Source organism: Saimiri boliviensis, chromosome 18 (genome assembly GCF_048565385.1).
Source record: "Saimiri boliviensis isolate mSaiBol1 chromosome 18, mSaiBol1.pri, whole genome shotgun sequence".
In the NCBI taxonomy this organism is placed as follows: domain Eukaryota; kingdom Metazoa; phylum Chordata; class Mammalia; order Primates; family Cebidae; genus Saimiri; species Saimiri boliviensis.
Window position 1 is genome coordinate 43,194,695 of NC_133466.1, and position 20,035 is coordinate 43,214,729.

At 40.5% G+C, this 20,035-nt stretch overlaps 1 protein-coding gene across 1 annotated transcript in view; it reads right to left on the reverse strand.

The window, feature by feature from the left end:
* Positions 1–319: 319 nt before the first annotated feature.
* Positions 320–20,035, reverse strand: part of LOC120361579 (transport and Golgi organization protein 1 homolog) — an 80,416-nt gene continuing 60,700 nt past the window's right edge. Inside the window, 6 exon segments of the mRNA XM_074389396.1 lie at positions 320–439; positions 441–649; positions 12,794–12,944; positions 14,374–14,445; positions 14,568–14,647; positions 14,774–14,842. Coding sequence (XP_074245497.1) covers positions 353–439; positions 441–649; positions 12,794–12,944; positions 14,374–14,445; positions 14,568–14,647; positions 14,774–14,842 — 668 coding nt within the window. The 3' untranslated portion in view covers positions 320–352.

Consider the following 20,035-nt stretch of genomic DNA (forward strand, 5'->3'; position numbering starts at 1 on the left):
AAAGCGGGATGATGGAAATAACATGTTTTTAAAGGATTTCCACAGGAAATGTTCATTTTTTCATGACATTCTAAATCATTTAGCAATTACAATGCTACATAAGCTAAAACACAAGTATTTTTATTGCACATTTCAAAGTAGTAAGGATGCTATAACTTAAAAGGTGATTTTTATTTAGGGAAGAAATGACATTTCTGAATTGATTGGCTCAAAAATGCATACTGCCAAGGCAGCTTAGTTCTAACAACAGATCTTTTAAAATAAACTTGGATTTGGAAGCCAATGAAATCCTTTACTGTAATGAATAATGCACAGTCCATTTTTTTCTATAGTGAAACATCAGAGGTCATAGTTATGGGCTCTGCTTTAAAGCCGGTGAACAGTCCTGACTAGTGCTCTGAGAGGCAGGAGGAGGCTCATCTCTAGAGCCTGGCTGCAGTTAAGTCTCTTGCAGCAGGTGGTGGGTAATCCTGGGGAACATGGGTTGGGGGTGGTAATCGGATACCGGGAATAAAGTACTCTCTTGGGCCAAGAGGACCTAAAGGTCTAAATGGTGCGTGTCCTGGTAAAAATTCCCGAGGGTGGAGTGGCAGGTCCCGTTTTCCTGGTGCAAATTCTCTTAAGCCTAGTGGTGGATGCATACCAGGGCCTGGAAAACAAAAATTATGTAGAAGTAAATTCCTAAGAACATAGCTAAATTAAGATGATGCCAGGTATGCTAATATAATCTGTCATCCTATTTTGTTTGAAGGCACGGTCTGGAGAAAGTGATCATGGTTCACTGCAGCCTCAATCTGCTGGGCTCAATCTATCCTCCCCCCTCAGACTCCGAGTAGCTGGGACAACAGGTGCAAACCACCACACCCAGCTAATTTTTTTATTTTTTGAAAAGACAGGGTTTTACCATGTTGCCCAGGCTAGTCTCAAGGGATTCACCAGCCTCAGCCTCCCAAAGTAATTATAGGCATGAGCCACAGTGCCTGGCCTGTCATCTTTATCTTGAGATAGATTTGTACTTGGAAGTACTATTTACCATAAGAAGAAGACAGACTAAATATAGTTTCATTCCAACAAACATTTTAATAAATTACATTGCTTAATACTGTATATTAAAAATCTCTGTAGTAGCTAAACATGTGCCAAATATATGCCGTAAAAATCAAGGTGCTTGCCCTGCTGGAAAAGGTATTCCAGCTTCATCTAATTAAATCAGCAACATTGAATAGATAGCAGTTAAATTCCACCTTTTCTTTCATATCTAACTCCGTTGTATTCCCCAATATGAGGGTTGAGGGTTTGCTCTTTCATTCTGTAATATTATGTGACACACTGCTTATGCTTCTGTTATGAATGATTAGAACGCTTATGTTGTAGATATTGTATATCTGTGCCCTACAAGACATCTTAATTAGGAGATGTGTTTATCTACCTGGATATGCTTTGCAGAAACCAGTAAAGAGCCAGAGATGTTCAAAAAACATGTGCTGAATATTTCTGGCTTTCTATAAATAGCCCCTTTCCGTGTAGTATTAGAGACAGTTATTGCCCATCTAATCACAGGACATTACGTAGTACCCACTGTGTCTTAAGAAACATGGGGAGAAGTTACAATGTACTCAGTCAGCTTCATCGCTGCATGGCAAAGCCCTGCAATTGCAGTTGTTTTAGCAAGGGATAGAGAGAGAAGATGACTACGCTTTACAAGTTAATCACTACTGTTCAGATCATCTTACCAAAGGGTGGAGGAATTGGCCGAGGCCCGAAAGGTCCACAGAGCTGAGGTGGTGGTCCATACGGAGTGGGTGGTGGTACAGGGCCTCCCATGGGAGTGCTCATAAGAGGGACTCCAGGGAAAGGAGGGGGCCCTTTTGGAGTCCTATTTACCTGCAGAGTAGAAGCAATTGAAGTTTTGAAATACTCTGGTATGACAGACAAAACTACCAACACCAGTAAAAACTAAAACCCAATGAAGCAGCTGTCAGGCACTTGTCCAAGGAGCAGAATTAGTGCAACAACTACCGCTCTCATTTGTCCCCACTGTCAGCTTAGAAAGGTTAAAAGTATGTCACAGGAGTGAACATTTTTGCTATAATCGTAGTATTGCTTATATCTGCACATGGAAGGGAAAGTGGAGGTTATAAAGGGAAGTCATTCCTGACTAACACTATTTTTTTTTAATTGCATTTTAGGTTTTGGGGTACATGTGAAGAACATGCAAGATTGTTGCACAGGTACACACATGGCAGTGTGCTTTGCTGCCTTCCATCCCTTCACCTGTATCTGTCATTTCTCCCCATGCTATCTCTTCCCACCTCCCCACCCCCCGTCCCTCCCCCATTTCCCCCCAATGGACCCCAGTGTGTAGTGCTCCCCTCCCTGTGTCCATGTGTTCTCATTGTTCAACACCCGCCTATGAGTGAGAATATACTGTGTTTGATTTTCTGCTCTTGTGTCAGTTTGCTGAGAATGATAGTTTCCAGGTTCATCCATGTCCCTAGAAAGGACGTGAACTCATCGTTTTTGATGGCTGCATAATATTCCATGGTGTTTATGTACCACATTTTCCCTATCCAGTCTATCATCATTGGGCATTTGGGTTGGTTCCAGGTCTTTGCTATTGTAAACAGTGCTGCAATGAACATTCCTGTGCATGTGTCCTTGTAGTAGAATGATTTATAATCCTTTGGATATATACCCAGTAATGGGATTGCTGGGTCAAATGGGATTTCTATTTTTAGGTCCTTGAAGAATCGCCAAACTGTCTTCCACAATGGTTGGATTAATTTACATTCCCACCAACAGTGTAAAAGTGTTCCTATTTCTCCACATCCTCTCCAGCATCTGTTGTTTCCCGATTTTTTAATGATCGCCATTCCAATTGGTGTGAGATGGTATCTCAATGTGGTTTTGATTTGCATTTCTCTGATGACCAGTGATGATGAGCATTTTTTCATATGTTTGTCGGCCTCCTGTATGTCTTCTTTTGTAAAGTATCTGTTCATACCCTTCGCCCATTTTTGAATGGGCTTGTTGGTTTTTTTCTTGTAGATCTGCTTTAGTTCTTTGTAAATTCTGGATATCAGCTGCTTATCAGATGGGTAGACTGCAAAATTTTTTTCCCATTCTGTTGGTTGCCGATTCACTCTACTGACTGTTTCTTTTGCTGTACAGAAGCTGTGGAGTTTGATTAGGTCCCATTTGTCTATTTTGGCTTTTGTTGCCATTGCTTTTGGCGTTTTGGTCATGAAGTCCTGGCCTACACCTATATCCTGAATGGTTTTGCCTAGATTTTCTTCAGGGTTTTTATGGTGTTAGCTCTGATGTTTAAGTCTTTAATCCATCTGGAGTTAATTTAGGTGTAAGGTGTCAGGAAGGGGTCCTGTTTCTGCTTTCTGCACATGGCTAGCCAGTTTTCCCAATACCATTTATTAAACAGGGAATCCTTTCCCCATTGCTTGTTTTTGTCAGGTTTGTCGAAGATCAGATGGTTGTGGGTATGTTGTATTTCCTCTGAGGCCTCTGTTCTGTTCCATTGGTCTATATCACTGTTTTGGTACCAGTACCATGCTGTTTTGATTACTGTAGCCTTGTAGTATAGTTTGAAGTCCGGTAGTGTGATGCCTCCTGCTTTGTTCTTTTTGCTTAGAATTGACTTGGCTATGCGGGCTCTCTTTTGGTTCCATATGAAGTTTAAGGTGTTTTTTTTCCAGTTCTGTGAAGAAGGTCATTGGTAGCTTGATGGGATTAGCGTTGAATCTGTAAATTACTTTGGGCAGTATGGCCATTTTCACGATGTTGATTCTTCCTAACCATGAACATGGAATGTTTCTCCATCTGTTTGTATCCTCTCTTATTTCGTTGAGCAATGGCTTGTAGTTCTCCTTGAAGAGGTCCTTTACGTTCCTTGTTAGTTGTATTCCTAGGTACTTTATTCTCTTTGTAGCAATTGTGAATGGCAGTTCGTTCTTGATTTGGCTCTCTTGAAGTCTATTACTGGTGTATAGGAATGCTTGTGATTTTTGCACGTTGATTTTGTATCCTGAGACTTTGCTGAAGTTGTTTATCAGTTTCAGGAGATTTTGGGCTGAGATGATAGGGTCTTCCAGATATACAATCATGTCATCTGCAAATAGAGACTATTTGATTTCCTCCTTTCCAATTTGGATACCCTTTATTTCTTTTTCTTGCCTGATTGCTCTGGCTAGAACTTCCAGTACTATATTGAATAGGAGTGGTGAGAGAGGGCATCCTTGTCTAGTGCCAGATTTCAAAGGGAATGCTTCCAGTTTTTGCCCATTCAGTATGATATTGGCTGTTGGTTTGTCATAAATAGCTTTTATTGTTTTGAGATACGTTCCGTCAATACCTAGTTTATTGAGGGTTTTTAGCATAAAGGTTGTTGAATTTTGTCAAAAGCCTTCTCTGCATCAATTGAGATAATCATGTGGTTTTTGTCTTTGGTTCTGTTTATGTGGTGAATTACATTTATGGACTTGCGTATGTTGAACCAGCCTTGAATCCCCAGGATGAATCCTACTTGATTATGGTGGATGAGCTTTTTGATATGCTGTTGCAATCGGTTTGCCAGTATTTTATTGAAGATTTTTGCATCTATGTTCATCATGGATATTGGCCTGAAATTTTCTTTTCTTGTTGAGTCTCTGCCGGGTTTTGGTATCGGGATGATATTTGTCTCATAAAATGATTTGGGAAGGATTCCCTCTTTTTGGATTGTCTGGAATAGTTTCAGAAGGAATGGTATCAGCTCCTCTTTGTATGTCTGGTAGAATTCGGCTGTGAACCCATCTGGACCTGGGCTTTTTTTGGGTGGTAGGCTCTTTATTGCTGCCTCGACTTCAGACCATGTTATTGGTCTATTCAGGGTTTCGGCTTCTTCCAGGTTTAGGCTTGGGAGGTTGCAGGTGTCCAGGAATTTATCCATTTCTTCCAGGTTTACTACTTTATGTGCATAGAGTTGCTTGTAATAATCTCTGATGATGGTTTGGATTTCTGTGGAATCTGTGGTGATATCACCTTTATCGTTTTTTATTGCATCAATTTGGTTATTCTCTCTTTTCTTTTTTATTAATCTGGCTAGTGGTCTGTCTATTTTGTTGATCTTTTCAAAAAACCAGCTCCTGGATTTATTGATTTTTTGAAGAGTTTTTTGTGTCTCTATTTCCTTCAGTTCTGCTCTGATCTTAGTTATTTCCTGTCTTCTGCTAGGTTTTGAGTTTTTTTGATCTTGCTCCTCTAGCTCTTTCAATTTTGATGATAGGGTGTCAATTTTAGATCTCTCCTTTCTTCTCATGTGGGCACTCATTGCTATATATTTTCCTCTAGAGACTGCTTTAAATGTGTCCCAGAGATTCTGGTATGTTGTGTCTTCGTTCTCATTGGTTTCGAAGAACATCTTTATTTCTGCCTTCATTTCATTGTTTATCCAGTCAACATTCAAGAGTAAGTTGTTCAGTTTCCATGAAGCTGTGCGGTTCTGAGTTAGTTTCTGCATTCTGAGTTCTAACTCGATTGCACTGTGGTCTGAGAGACTGTTATGATTTCCGTTCTTTTGCATTTGCTGAGGAGTGATTTATTGCCAATTATGTGGTCAATTTTAGAGTAGGTGTGATGTGGTGCTGAGAAGAATGTATATTCTGTAGATTTGGGGTGGAGAGTTCTGTAAATGTCTATTAGGTTTGCTTGTTCCAGGTCTGAGTTCAGGTCCTGGATATCCTTGTTGATTTTCTGTCTGTTTGATCTGTCTAATATTGACAATGGGGTGTTAAAGTCTCCCACTATTATTGTGTGGGAGTCTAAGTCTCTTTGTAAGTCATTAAGAACTTGCCTTATGTATCTGGGTGCTCCTGTATTGGGTGCGTATATATTTAGGATCGTTAGCTCTTCTTGTTGCAGTGATCCTTTTACCATTATGTAATGTCCTTGTCTCTTTTGATCTTTGTTGCTTTAAAGTCTATTTTATCAGAGATGAGAATTGCAACTCCGTTTTTTTTTTTTTTTCTCTCCATTTGCTTGGTAGATCTTCCTCCATCCCTTTATTTTGAGCCTTTGTGTATCCTTGCATGTAAGATGGGTTTCCTGGATACAGCACACTGATGGGTTTTGGCTTTTTATCCAATTTGCCAGTCTGTGTCTTTTGATTGAAGCATTTAGTCCATTGACATTTAGGGATAGTACTGTTATGTGTGAATTTGATACTGTCATTTTGATGCTACCTGGCTGTTTTGTTGGTTAGTTGATGCAGATTCTTGATTGTGTTGATGCTCTTTTACCATTTGGTGTGTTTTTGGATTGGCTGGTACTGGTTGTTCCTTTATATGTGTAGAGCCTCTTTCAGGAGTTCTTGTAGAGCAAGTTTGGTGGTGATGAAATCTCTGAGTGCTTGCTTGTTCATAAAGGATTTTATTTTTCCTTCACTTATGAAGCTTAGTTTGGCTGGATAGGAGATTCTGGGTTGAACGTTCTTTTCTTTAAGGATGTTGAATATTGGCCCCCATCTCTTCTGGCTTGTAGGGTTTCTGCTGAGAGATCTGCTGTGAGTCTAATGGGCTTCCCTTCGTGGGTAACCCGACCTTTCTCTCTGGCTGCCCTTAGCATTTTCTCTTTCATTTCAACCCTGGTGAATCTGACAATTATGTGCCTTGGGGTTGCTCTTCTTGAGGAATATCTTTGTGGTGTTCTCTGTATTTCCTGGATTTGAATATTGGTCTGCCTTGCTAGGTTGGGGAAGTTTTCCTGGATAATATCCTGAAGAGTATTTTCCAGCTTGGATTTATTCTCTTCATCATATTCAGGTACACCTATCAGACATAGATTAGGTCTTTTCACATAGTCCCACATTTCTTGAAGATTTTGTTCATTCCTTTTTGTGCTTTTTTCTCTGTTCTTGCCTTCTCCTTCTATTTCATTGAGTTGATCTTCGACCTCTGATATCCTTTCTTCTGCTTGGTCAATTCGGCTGTTGAAGCTTGTGCATGCTTCACGAAGTTCTCGTGTTGCGTTTTTCAGCTCCATCAATTCACTTATACTCCTCTCTATGCTGTCCATTCTCGTTAGCATTTCATCCAATCTTTTTTCAAGGTTCCTATTTTCTTTGCGTTGGGTTAGAACATGTTCTTTTAACTCACTGTAGTTTCTTACTACCCACCTTCTGAAGTCTGATTCTGTCATTTCATCACCCTCCTTCTCCATCCGGTCTGGTTCCCTTGCTGGTGAGGAGTTGTGATCCCTTTTAGGAGGAGAGGTGTTCTGGTTTCGGGAGTTTTCATCCTTTTTGCGCTGGTTTCTTCCTATTTTTGTGGGTTTATCCACCTGTTGTCTTCGTAATTACTGTCTTTCAGATTGGGTCTCTGAGTGAGCTTCTAGTTCATAGATGCTGAAGTTACTTTTTTTTTTTTTTTTTTTTTTAAAGATTTCCTTCTAACAGTTTGGCCCCTCTGCTGTAGGACTGCTGAGGTCCTCTCCAGGCCCTGCTTGCCTGTGGATCACCTGCAGCAGCTGCAGAACAGTAAGGGTTGCTGCCAGTTTCCTCTTCTGCTATCTTTGTTCCAGAAGGATGCTCACCTACTGTCAGTCCGTTCTCTCCTTTATGAGGTGAGTCTTTGGATCTATGGGGGTCAGGGAGCTACTTGAGGAGACAGTCTATCTTTTATTGGGGCTTAAGTCCTGAGTTGTGAGCTCCGTTGTTCGTTCAGAGCTGCTGGGCAGGTATGTTTAGGTCTGCTGCTGAACTCATAAAGCACTTTTTGTTCCCAGGTGCTCTGTCCCAGGGAGCTGTAGCTTTATGAGTTTCCGTTGCACTACTGCCTTTTTTGATTTTTCTTTCAGGTCTGACCCGCCCAGCTAGCAGCACGCCTAGCCACTGCCTGCCGGCAGGGGCTTTGCTGAGCTGCTGTGGGCTCTGCCCAGCTGCCCTGAGCTCTTCCCTGCAGTCCCGTTTATATGGGCGTAGTTAGAACTGTCTCGGCTCGGTGGCCCCGCCTCTGTTATGGTGGACTCTCTCTGTTGTGGCAGGTTGCCCCTCCTCCATAGGGGTGGAGAGTCTCAGTAATGGCGGAAGCCCCTCCGCCACCGAGCCGGACCATCCTGGTTCAGCTGTGCTTGGTTTGAAGGGCTCAACCCAGAGAGTTTCCAATTACTTTTTGTTTTCGTTGTTGTTGGGGGTGGAGGGGCGGGTCCAACCGAGCCTGATCACCTGGCTTCCTTACTCAGAGTCTTTTCTTTTAAGTTGAACGACCCTGTGTTCCAGTCCCTTGTTGAAAAGGTGCCAGGATCTCCCATGCTGCGACTCACTGAGCGCCGTTCACTGCTTGAACTGCGGCACCGGCTCCTGGCGGATTTTTTGCCTAGGAATCTCCTGGCCTGACTCGCTATTTCAGATGAATGGGCAACTCTGCCATCTCAGGGCTCTGATCGCCAGCTAAGAGGGCTCCCAGACCAGTGGCTTTTGTACGGAGAACCACAGCAACAGGGCGTGGTCACAGCAGCCGCGCAGGCGGAATCAGCCCCATGGGGGCCAAAACAGCCACACCGGCCAGGACTGCGACGCTGGCGACCCCTCTGCCTGGGTATCTCCTGGTCTGTGGGCAATAAGAGTTCGTCTGGAAATGCGGCGTCCACTCACCCTCTGCACTTTCACTGGGAGCTGAAGTCCTGAGCTGTTCTTAGGCGGCCATCTTCCCAGCATTCCTCTGACAAATACTATTTCTAAGGCAGTCACTCCCTCCGCACATCCCTCCCATCGGAATAATTTCCATATTTAGAATGCAGAGAATGAAAGGGAATGAAAAATCCATTCTCTAACATGTAATACCAATTATTCCGAGTACCTTCGACAGGCCTTACATATGTTATCTCAAATTCTCCTATCTCTAAATCTCTAATAGGACCATCTTGTTCTAAATATGCAGGAACACAGGCACAGAGAGTATTAGATAATTTGCTGCTGACAGTCACACAACATGTAAGAGGCTGGGCTCGAATTCAATGCCAGGTTTGACTCCAAGGCCCTGTTCTTTCCACCTCTACTTCTCCTCTCTAGCAAAGTAGTCTCTAATGTCTTTGAAGTCTTCTACTTCAAAGGGGTCTTGGGTCTTATCCACGTTGCCTTTGGATAAAAAGATTTCTCAAGAGATATGTATTCCTCGAGTCATGTGCTGGAACTCCAAAGTATGTTCCAAGAGAAACATGTTATATACACAAATTACACCGACACACTCTATTTACCTTCATTCACTAGTAATACCGCCTACTATGAGACACTGACTAATCATTTCCTATGGGAAAGTGGTTTGGAAACTGTCAATCACTAAAACATATGTACTTTGATTTCAATACAGAGAAGCATGTTGAAGTATGATCAGAGGAATTACCAGCCTTAACACCTAAACAAGTTGCAAGAGAATACACTAATGGGAATACAGTTTAAGGACACTGCTGAGAAATGGCTCAATGGGTAATTAAATACTTCCACTATTCAGTACTTCACTTCTAACAAACATTTTTGTTTTATCAAACTGTAATTTCAGATCATAAAAAATAGGTTTTGCATAGTATACAATTGCAGATATTCTTAAATAGAACATGTCCAAATGAAGGCATAATAATGAATTACACAATTTACAATGAGTTTACATTGCATAAGAGCATTAAACACCGAAATACAGAAGAGTGGGGACTTTTCACTTTTATTTAAGTTAATTACAGTTACAGCAAATGCTCTACACAGGTTAAATATCTAACCAAAAAGAAGAGAGGAGAAAAGGCCAACAAATCAGTCAGATTTCAGCAGCACTCTCAAGTCAAGGACAAAAGCCAGGCAATTTATAGCCCAGTTCAGTCCACACTTCTAAGTACTTACTGCTAATGGATGCTCAGCTGAAGATGTAATGCTGGGAACTGAGGGAAATTCAAGCTCTTGGAGAACAGTTTGCTTTTTTAGAAAAAGAAATGAGACAGTACACACAGAACGCACAAATAGGAGATGAAGCAAAGAGAGAGTTGTAGGAAAAGCTAAATGTTCTTGAAATAACTATTCAAAATGGGTACGTTTACCTTGCCTTCATCCATCACCATGGTAGTGGAAGAGCCTCTTGAGCTGTTGTTCATTGTGGTAGCAGTACCAGATTCTGGATCTGTTAAAGACCCGATAACTGACATAGGCTTATTCTGACTTGTGTACACTATGAGGAGGATAAAAACAAATCCTCTACCCACCTCCTGCATGGTTGTAGAGTCTTTAAATACAATTGCTCTCTTACCCGAAGGAGAGGGTTTCCCAGATGCCTCAGCTGACCATTGACAATGAGACAGAGGCCCGTCCACAGATCCTAGTGAAAGAAATAACAGAGCCCTTGTACGTTTTTTTTTTTTTGTTGTTGTTGTTGTTTGTTAGTTTTTCAGAAGAAATAACAAACTGTAGACAGGTTAGTGTTCAAGTCTATCTGGAAAGTAACATTAAAAACGGGTCTTCTGACACTCATGAAGGCAAATCATTTATAATTTATTCACAAACTTAAAGAATTAAAATAAGAAATGCCGGGCATGGTGCAGTGGCTCACGCCTGTAGTCACAGCACTTTGGGAGGCCAAGACGGGTGGATCACGAGGTCAACAGATCGAGACCATCCTCGTTAACATGGTGAAACCCCATCTCTACTAAAAATACAAAAAAATTAGCTTGGCATGGTGGTGCATGCCTGGAATCCCAGCTACTCAGGAGGCTGAGGCAGGAGAATTGCCTGAACCCACGTGGTGGTGGTTGCGGTGAGTCGAGATCGTGACATTGCACTCCAGCCTGGGTAACAAGAGCGAAACTCCATCTCAAAAAGAAAAAAAAAGAAAGAAAGAAAGAAAGAAATGCCTTCCACTGAAAGAACAATAAACTCTGCACATTAATGGCTCTGGTCTACACTTCAAGCTACAGACTTCTATATAAAGTATTCAACATTGTGATTTTTGTTCAGTGTATATGTAATCTGACTTCCATATCTTATTATTATAGACATATGTAGGATTCAAAATAGACTCAACAGCATTCGTACTATAGTAACGAGAAGTGGAAACATGTATGCCTCACAAACTATAAAGTTACTAAGGTAAATACAGTTGATACCTGAGCAATTCAGGGATTAGGTGTGCTGATCACCTGTTCAGTCAAAAACCCACGTGTTTCTTTTGACTCCCCAAAGCCTACCTACTAATAGCCCACTATTGACCAGAAGCCTTACCAATAACATAAACAGTCGATTAACACGTATTCTTTGTGTGTGTGTGTGTGTGTGTGTGTGTGTGTGTGTGTGTGTATAGTATGCTGTATTCTTACCTTAATAGAGTAAGCTAGAGTTACTGAAATTTTAAGAGGAAATGTACGTACAATACTGTATTATACTTGTCTACACTGTAAGTGTACAGGATCTGTTTACAAGATGAATCATCGACAGAAATCGCAGATAACTGCTGCTGCACACTCCAATCTATGGTATATATCAAAGTAATTCAACTTGTCTAGTAACATCATGATTTTGCTTCTTGAGAATACTTCCAGCATCACTAGTGGCATTTTATATTACACAAGAACTGTGAGAGATTATGTTTACGTGGAGATGAACATCACACGTGTTTAAAGCGGATACTCGCCACACTTGAGCTCACTGCCATAGCAACAGGCAGTAGCTATGAAATTATTGTAGTTGTACAATGTGTACTACAGCGAATTTTATGCATTTATGATTTAATACTGTGTCTTTACATGTGTTTACTTTTTCCCAATTGTGAATGGTGTCATGTATATCTGTGTGTGTGCAAGTTTTGATAAATTTTGAAAATAGATTTTTGCATATTTTACGATAGTATATGATAAAATAGACTAGTATCTACATATATTTTATGCATTCATGACATACCTAATTTTTAAAAATATTTCTAGGCTGTGTGGTTCATCTGCTAGTTCTTTCAAATTATTGCAAAGTTCTAAAAATTTCCCAAGGGATTTTCTGAAAAAACTCTGCATATAAACAGACCTGCACAAATCAAGCCTGCGTTGTTCAAGAGTCAGCTGTATTTGGAAGAGGAATGCCACAGAACTTTAATTTAAAGATAAAGGTTTACAATTCATAGTAAAAAAAAAATTGAAAAGAAACAATAAAAGGACCTCAAGGGAAATAATAAATGCTTTCTGTTCTAAAACAAACCTTGCAGTTGAATACTTATCCACCAAGACAAATTAAGAGATATTCTGTTCTATATGGACAGACCCAAATTCTAAAGTGGTGTTTGCATTAGAATCCTCAAATAGAAGGGAAAAAGCCACCTGAAACACTATTGCAAGGGAACATGCGAATGCTCACCAAATTCACTTCTAGGCATATCTCTTCAACTGAGAATAGCAGAGAGCGGTCTCACAGGTGGCTCCACTGTCAGTGGAGGGGAGCATTCTCTACCACTCACCGGGGATGGCCAAAAGAGCCATTCTGGCTCAGAGGACCTAAAGATGACCTAGCACACAGCCAGAGATGTTCAAAAAACATGTGCTGAACATTTCTGGCTTTCTACAAATAGCCCCTTTCCTTGTATTAGAGACAGTTATTGCCCATCTAATCACAGGACATTACGTAGCACCTGTAGTGTCTTAAGAAACGTGGGGAGAAGTTACAATGTACTCAGTCACCTTCATCGCTGCATGGCAAAGCCCTGCAATTGCAGTTGTTTTAGCAAGGGATAGAGAGAGAAGATGACTACGCTTTACAAGTTAATCACTACTGTTCAGATCATCTTACCAAAGGGTGGAGGAATTGGCCGAGGCCCGAAAGGTCCACAGAGCTGAGGTGGTGGTCCATATGGAGTGGGTGGTGGTACAGGGCCTCCCATGGGAGTGCTCATAAGAGGGACTCCAGGGAAAGGAGGGGGCCCTTTTGGAGTCCTATTTACCTGCAGAGTAGAAGCAATTGAAGTTTTGAAATACTCTGGTATGACAGACCAAACCACCAACACCAGTAAAAACTAAAACCCAATGAAGCAGCTGTCAGGCACTTGTCCAAGGAGCAGAATTAGTGCAACAACTACCGCTCTCATTTGTCCCCACTGTCAGCTTAGAAAGGTTAAAAGTATGTCACAGGAGTGAACATTTTTGCTATAATCGTAGTATTGCTCATATCTGCACATGGAAGGGAAAGCGGAGGTTATAAAGGGAAGTCCTTCCTGACTAACACTATTTCTAAGGCAGTCACTCCCTCTGCACATTCCTCCCATCAGAATAATTTCCATATTTAGAATGCAGAGAATGAAAGGGAATGAAAAATCCATTCTCTGCCATGTAATACCAATTATTCCGAGTACCTTCGACAGGCCTTACATATGTTAACTCGAGTTCTCCTATCTCTAAATCTCTAAAAGGACCATCTTGCTCTAAATATGCAGGAACACAGGCACGGAGAGTATTAGATAATTTGCTGCTGTCAGTCACACAGCATGTAAGAGGCTGGGCTCGAATTCAATGCCAGGTTTGACTCCAAGGCCCTGTTCTTTCTACCTCTACTTCTCCTCTCTAACAAAGTAGTCTCTAATGTCTTTGAAGTCTTCTACCTCAAAAGGGTCTTGGGTCTTTTCCACGTTGCCCTTAAATAAAAAGATTTCTCACGAGATGTGTATTCGAGTCATGTGCTGGAACTCCAAAGTATGTGCCAAGAGAAACAATGTTATATAGACAAATTACACAGACACACTCTATTTACCTTCATTCACTAGTAATACCGCCTACTATAAGACACTGCCTATCATTTCCTATGGGAAAGTGGTTTGCAAACTGTCAATCACTAAAACAAATGTACTTTGATTTCAATACAGAGAAGCATGGTGAGGTATGATCAGAGGAATTACCAGCCTTAACAACTAAACAAGTTGCAAGAGAATACAGTTATGGGAATACAGTTTAAGGACACTGCTGAGAACTGCCTCAATGGGTAATTACAGACTTCCACTATTTAGTACTTCACTTCTAACAAACATTTTTCTGTTATCAATCTGTAATTTCAGATCATAAAAATTTTTTTTGCCTAGTACACAATTGCAGATATTCTTAAATAGCACATGTCCTAATGAAGACATAATAATGAATTATACAACTTACAATGAGTTTACTTTGCATAAGGGCATTAAACACTGAAATATAGACGAGTGGGGACTTTTCACTTTTATTTAAGTTACAGTTACAGCAAATGCTACACAGGTTAAATGTCTAATCAAACAGCAGAGAGGAGAAAAGGCCAACAAATCAGTCAGATTTCAGCAGCACTCTCAAGTCAAGGACAAAAGCCAGGCAATTTATAGCCCAGTTCAGTCCACACTTCTAAGTACTTACTGCTACTGGATGCTCAGCTGAAGCTGTAATGCTGGGAACTGAGGGGACTTCAGGCTCTTGGAGAACAGTTTGCTTTTGTAGAAAAAGAAATGAGACGGTACAGAAAGAACACACAAATAGGAGATGAAGCAAAGACAGAGTTGTAGGAAAAGCTAAATGTTCTTGAAATAACTATTCAAAACGGGTATGTTTACCTTGCCTTCATCCATCACCATGGTAGGGGAAGAGCCTCTTGAGCTGTTGTTCATCATGGTAGCGGTACCAGATTCTGGATCTGTTAAAGACCAGATAACTGACATAGGCTTATTCTGACTTGTGTACTCTATGAGGAGGATAAAAACAAATCCTCTCCCCACTTCCTGCATGGTTTTAGACTCTCTAAACACTCTTGCTCTCTTACCAGAAGGAGAGGGTTTCCCAGATGCCTCAGCTGACCATTGATGATGAGACAGAGGCCCGTCCACAGATCCTAGTGAAAGAAATAACAGAGCCCTTGTATGGTTTTTTTTTTTTTTTTTTTTTTTTTTTTTTTTTTTTTTCAGAAGAAATAACAAATTGTAGACAGGTTAGTGTGAAAGTAACATTAAAAATGGGTCTTCGGATACTCTTGAAGGCAAATCACTTATAATTTATTCACGGACTTAAAGAATTAAAATAAGAAATGCTGGGCATGGTGCGGTGGCTCACGCCTGTAATCCCAGCACTTTGGGAGGCTGAGGCAGGTGGATCACGAGGTCAAGAGATCGAGACCATCCTGGTCAACATGGTGAAACCCCATCTCTACTAAAAATACAAAAAAAATTAGCTGGGCATGGTGGTGCATGCCTGGAATCCCAGCTACTCAGGAGGCTGAGGCAGAATTGCCTGAACTCATGTCGTGGTGGTTGTGGTCAGTCGAGATCGTGCCATTGCACTCCAGCCTGGGGAACAAGAGCGAAACTCCATCTCAAAAAAAAAAAAAAAAAAAAGGAAAAAAAAGAAATGCCTTCCACTGAAAGAACAATAAACTCTGCACATTAATGGCTCTGGTCTACATTTCAAGCTACAGACTTCTATATACAGTATTCTACATTGTGATTTTTGTTCAGTGTATATGTAATCTGACTTCCATATCTTACTATTATAGACATATGTAGGATTCAAAATAGACTCAACAGCATTCGTACTATAATAACGAGAAGTGGAAACATGGATGCCTCACAAACTATAAAGTTACTAAGGTAAATACAGTTGATACCTGAGCAATTCAGGGATTAGGTGTGCTGATCCCCTGTTCAGTCAAAAACCCACGTGTAACTTTTGACTCCCCGAAGCCTACCTACTAATAAATAGCCCACTATTGACCAGAAGCCTTACCAATAACATAAACAGGCGATTAACATGTATTCTTTGTGTGTGTGTGTGTGTGTATATATATATATATATATATATATACACATATATATAGTATACTGTATTCTTACCTTAATAGAATAAGCTAAAGTTATTGAAATTTTAAGAGGAAATGTATGTACAATACTGTATTATACTTGTCTACACTGTAAGTGTACAGGATCTGTTTACAAGATGAATCATCTGACAGAAATGGCAGATAACTGCTGCTGCTGCACACTCCAATCTATGGTATATATCAAAGCAATTCAACTTGTCTAGTAACATCATGATTTTGCTTCTTGAGAATACTTCCAGCATCACTAGTGGCATTTTATATTACACAAGAATTGTGAGAGATTATGTTTACGTGGAGATGAACATCACACGTGTTTAAAGCGGATACTCGCCACAGTTGAGCTCACTGCCATAGCAACAGACGGTGGCTATGAAACTATTGTAGTAGTACCGTGTGTACTACAGCCAACTTTATGCATTTATGATTTAATACTGTGTCTTTACATGTGTTTACTTTTCCCACTTGTGAATGGTGTCATGTTTATCTGGGTTTGTGTGTGCAAGGATAAATTTTGAAAATAGATTTTTGTATATTTTACAATAGTATATGATAAAATAGACTAGTATCTAATATGCATTCATGACATACCTAATTTTTTAAAGTATTTCTAGGCTGTGTGGTTCATCTGCTAGTTCTTTCAAATTATTGCAAAGTTCCAAAAAATTTCCCAAGGTATTTTTTGAAAACACTCTGCATATAAACGGACCTGCACAAATCAAACCCGTATTGTTCAAGGGTCAGCTGTATTTGGAAGAGGAATGCCACAGAACTTTAAACATAAAGGTTTACAATTCATAGTAAAAAAAGTAAAAGTTGAAAAGAAACAATAAAAGGACCTCAAGGGAAATAATAAATGCTTTCTGTTCTAAAACAAACCTTGCAGTTGAATACTTATCCACCAAGACAAATTCTGAGATTTTCTTTTCTATACTGGACAGACCCAAATTCTAAAGTGGTGTTTGCATTAGAATCCTCAAATAGAAGGGAAAAAGCCACCTGAAACACTATTGCAAGGGAACAGGCGAATGCTCACCAAATTCACTTCTAGGCATATATCTCTTTGACTGAGAATAGCAGAGAGCGGTCTCACAGGTGGCTCCACTGTCAGTGGAGGGGAGCATTCTCCACCACTCACCGGCGATGGCCAAAAGAGCCATTCTGGCTCAGAGGACCTAAATATGACCTAGCACACAGCCAGAGATGTTCAAAAAACATGTGCTGAATATTTCTGGCTTTCTATAAATAGCCCCTTTCCTTGTTGTATTAGAGACAGTTATTGCCCATCTAATCACAGGACACTACGTAGCACCCGTTGTGTCTTAAGAAACGTGGGGAGAAGTTACAATGTACTCAGTCACCTTCCTCGCTGCATGGCAAAGCCCTGCAATTGCAGTTGTTTTAGCAAGGGATAGAGAGAGAAGATGACTACGCTTTACAAGTTAATCACTACTGTTCAGATCATCTTACCAAAGGGTGGAGGAATTGGCCGAGGCCCGAAAGGTCCACAGAGCTGAGGTGGTGGTCCATACGGAGTGGGTGGTGGTACAGGGCCTCCCATGGGAGTGCTCATAAGAGGGACTCCAGGGAAAGGAGGGGGCCCTTTTGGAGTCCTATTTACCTGCAGAGTAGAAGCAATTGAAGTTTTGAAATACTCTGGTATGACAGACAAAACTACCAACACCAGTAAAAACTAAAACCCAATGAAGCAGCTGTCAGGCACTTGTCCAAGGAGCAGAATTAGTGCAACAACTACCGCTCTCATTTGTCCCCACTGTCAGCTTAGAAAGGTTAAAAGTATGTCACAGGAGTGAACATTTTTGCTATAATCGTAGTATTGCTCATATCTGCACATGGAAGGGAAAGCGGAGGTTATAAAGGGAAGTCATTCCTGACTAATACTATTTCTAAGGCAGTCACTCCCTCTGCACATCCCTCCCATCAGAATAATTTCCGTATTTAGAATGTAGAGAATGAAAGGGAATGAAAAATCCATTCCCTAACATGTAATAGCAATTATTCCGAGTACCTTCGACAGGCCTTATGTATGTTAACTCGAATTCTCCTATCTCTAAATTTAAAATAGGACCATCTTGCTCTAAATATGCAGGAACACAGGCACGGAGAGTATTAGATAATTTGTTGCTGTCAGTCACACAGCATGTAAGAGGCTGGGCTGGAGTTCAATGCCAGGTTTGACTCCAAGGCCCTGTTCTTTCCACCTCTACTTCTCCTCTCTAACAAAGTAGTCTCTAATGTCTTTGAAGTCTTCTACCTCAAAAGGGTCTTGGGTCTTATCCATGTTGCCCTTGGATAAAAAGATTTCTCAAGAGATGTGTATTCCTCGAGTCATGTGCTGGAACTCCAAAGTATGTGCCAAGAGAAACAATGTTATATAGACAAATTACACAGGCACACTCTATTTACCTTCATTCACTAGTAATACTGCCTACTATGAGACACTGACTAATCATTTCCTACGGGAAAGTGGTTTGGAAACTGTCAATCACTAACATAAATGTACTTTGATTTCAATACAGAGAAGCATGGTGAGGTATGATCAGAGGAATTACCAGCCTTAACACCTAAACAAGTTGCAAGAGAATACACTAATGGGAATACAGTTTAAGGACACTGCTGAGAACTGCCTCAATGGGTAATTACAGACTTCCACTATTTAGTACTTCACTTCTAACAAACATTTTTCTGTTATCAATCTGTAATTTCAGATCATAAAAAATAGGTTTTGCCTAGTATACAGTTGTAGATATTCTTAAATAGCACATGTCCAAATGAAGACATAATAATGAATTATACAACTTACAATGAGTTTACATTGCATAAGGGCATTAAACACTGAAATACAGAAGAGTGAGGACTTTTCACTTTTATTTAAGTTAATTACAGTTACAGCAAATGCTACACAGGTTAAATGTCTAATCAAAAAGAAGAGAGGAGAAAAGGCCAACAAATCAGTCAGATTTCAGCAGCACTCTCAAGTCAAGGACAAAAGTCAGGCAATTTATAGCCCAGTTCAGTCCACACTTCTAAGTACTTACTGCTACTGGATGCTCAGCTGAAGCTGTAATGCTGGGAACTGAGGGGACTTCAGGCTCTTGGAGAACAGTTTGCTTTTGTAGAAAATGAAATGAGACAGTACAGATAGAACACACAAATAGGAGATGAAGCAAAGACAGAGTTGTAGGAAAAGCTAAATGTTCTTGAAACAATTATTCAAAATGGGTACGTTTACCTTGCCTTCATCCATCACCATGGTAGGGGAAGAGCCTCTTGAGCTGTTGTTCATCATGGTAGCGGTACCAGATTCTGGATCTGTTAAAGACCAGATAACTGACATAGGCTTATTCTGACTTGTGTACTCTATGAGGAGGATAAAAACGAATCCTCTACCGACTTCCTGCATGGTTTTAGACTCTCTAAACACTCTTGCTCTCTTACCAGAAGGAGAGGGTTTCCCAGGTGCCTCAGCTGACCATTGATGATGAGACAGAGGCCCGTCCACAGATCCTAGTGAAAGAAATAACAGAGCCCTTGTATGTTTTTGTTTGTTTGGTTTTTTTTTTTTTTTCAGAAGAAATAGCAAATTGTAGACTGGTTAGTGTTCAAGTCTATCTGGAAAGTAACATTAAACACGGGTCTTCGGATACTCATGAAGGCAAATCATTTATAATTTATTCACGGACTTAAAGAATTAAAATAAGAAATGCCGGGTATGGTGCGGTGGCTCACGCTTGTAATCCCAGCACTTTGGGAGGCCGAGGCAGGTGGATCACGAGGTCAAGAGATCGAGACCATCCTGGTCAACATGGTGAAACCCCATCTCTACTAAAAATACAAAAAAATTAGCTCAGCATGTTGATGTGTCCCTGTAATCCCAGCTACTTAGGAGGCTGAGGCAGAAGAATTGCTTGAACCCAGGTTGTGGAGGTTGTGGTGAGCTAAGATTACACCATTGTATTCCAGCCTGGGTAACAAGAGCGAAACTCCATCTCAAAAAAAAAAAAAAATGTCTTCCGCTGAAAGAACAATTATCTCTGCACATTAATGGCTCTGGTCTGCATTTCAAGCTATAAACTTCTATATACAGTATTCTACATTGTGATTTTTGTTCAGTGTATATGTAATATGACTTCCATATCTTGCTATTATATACATATTTAGAATTCAAAATAGACACAACATCATTTCTTACTA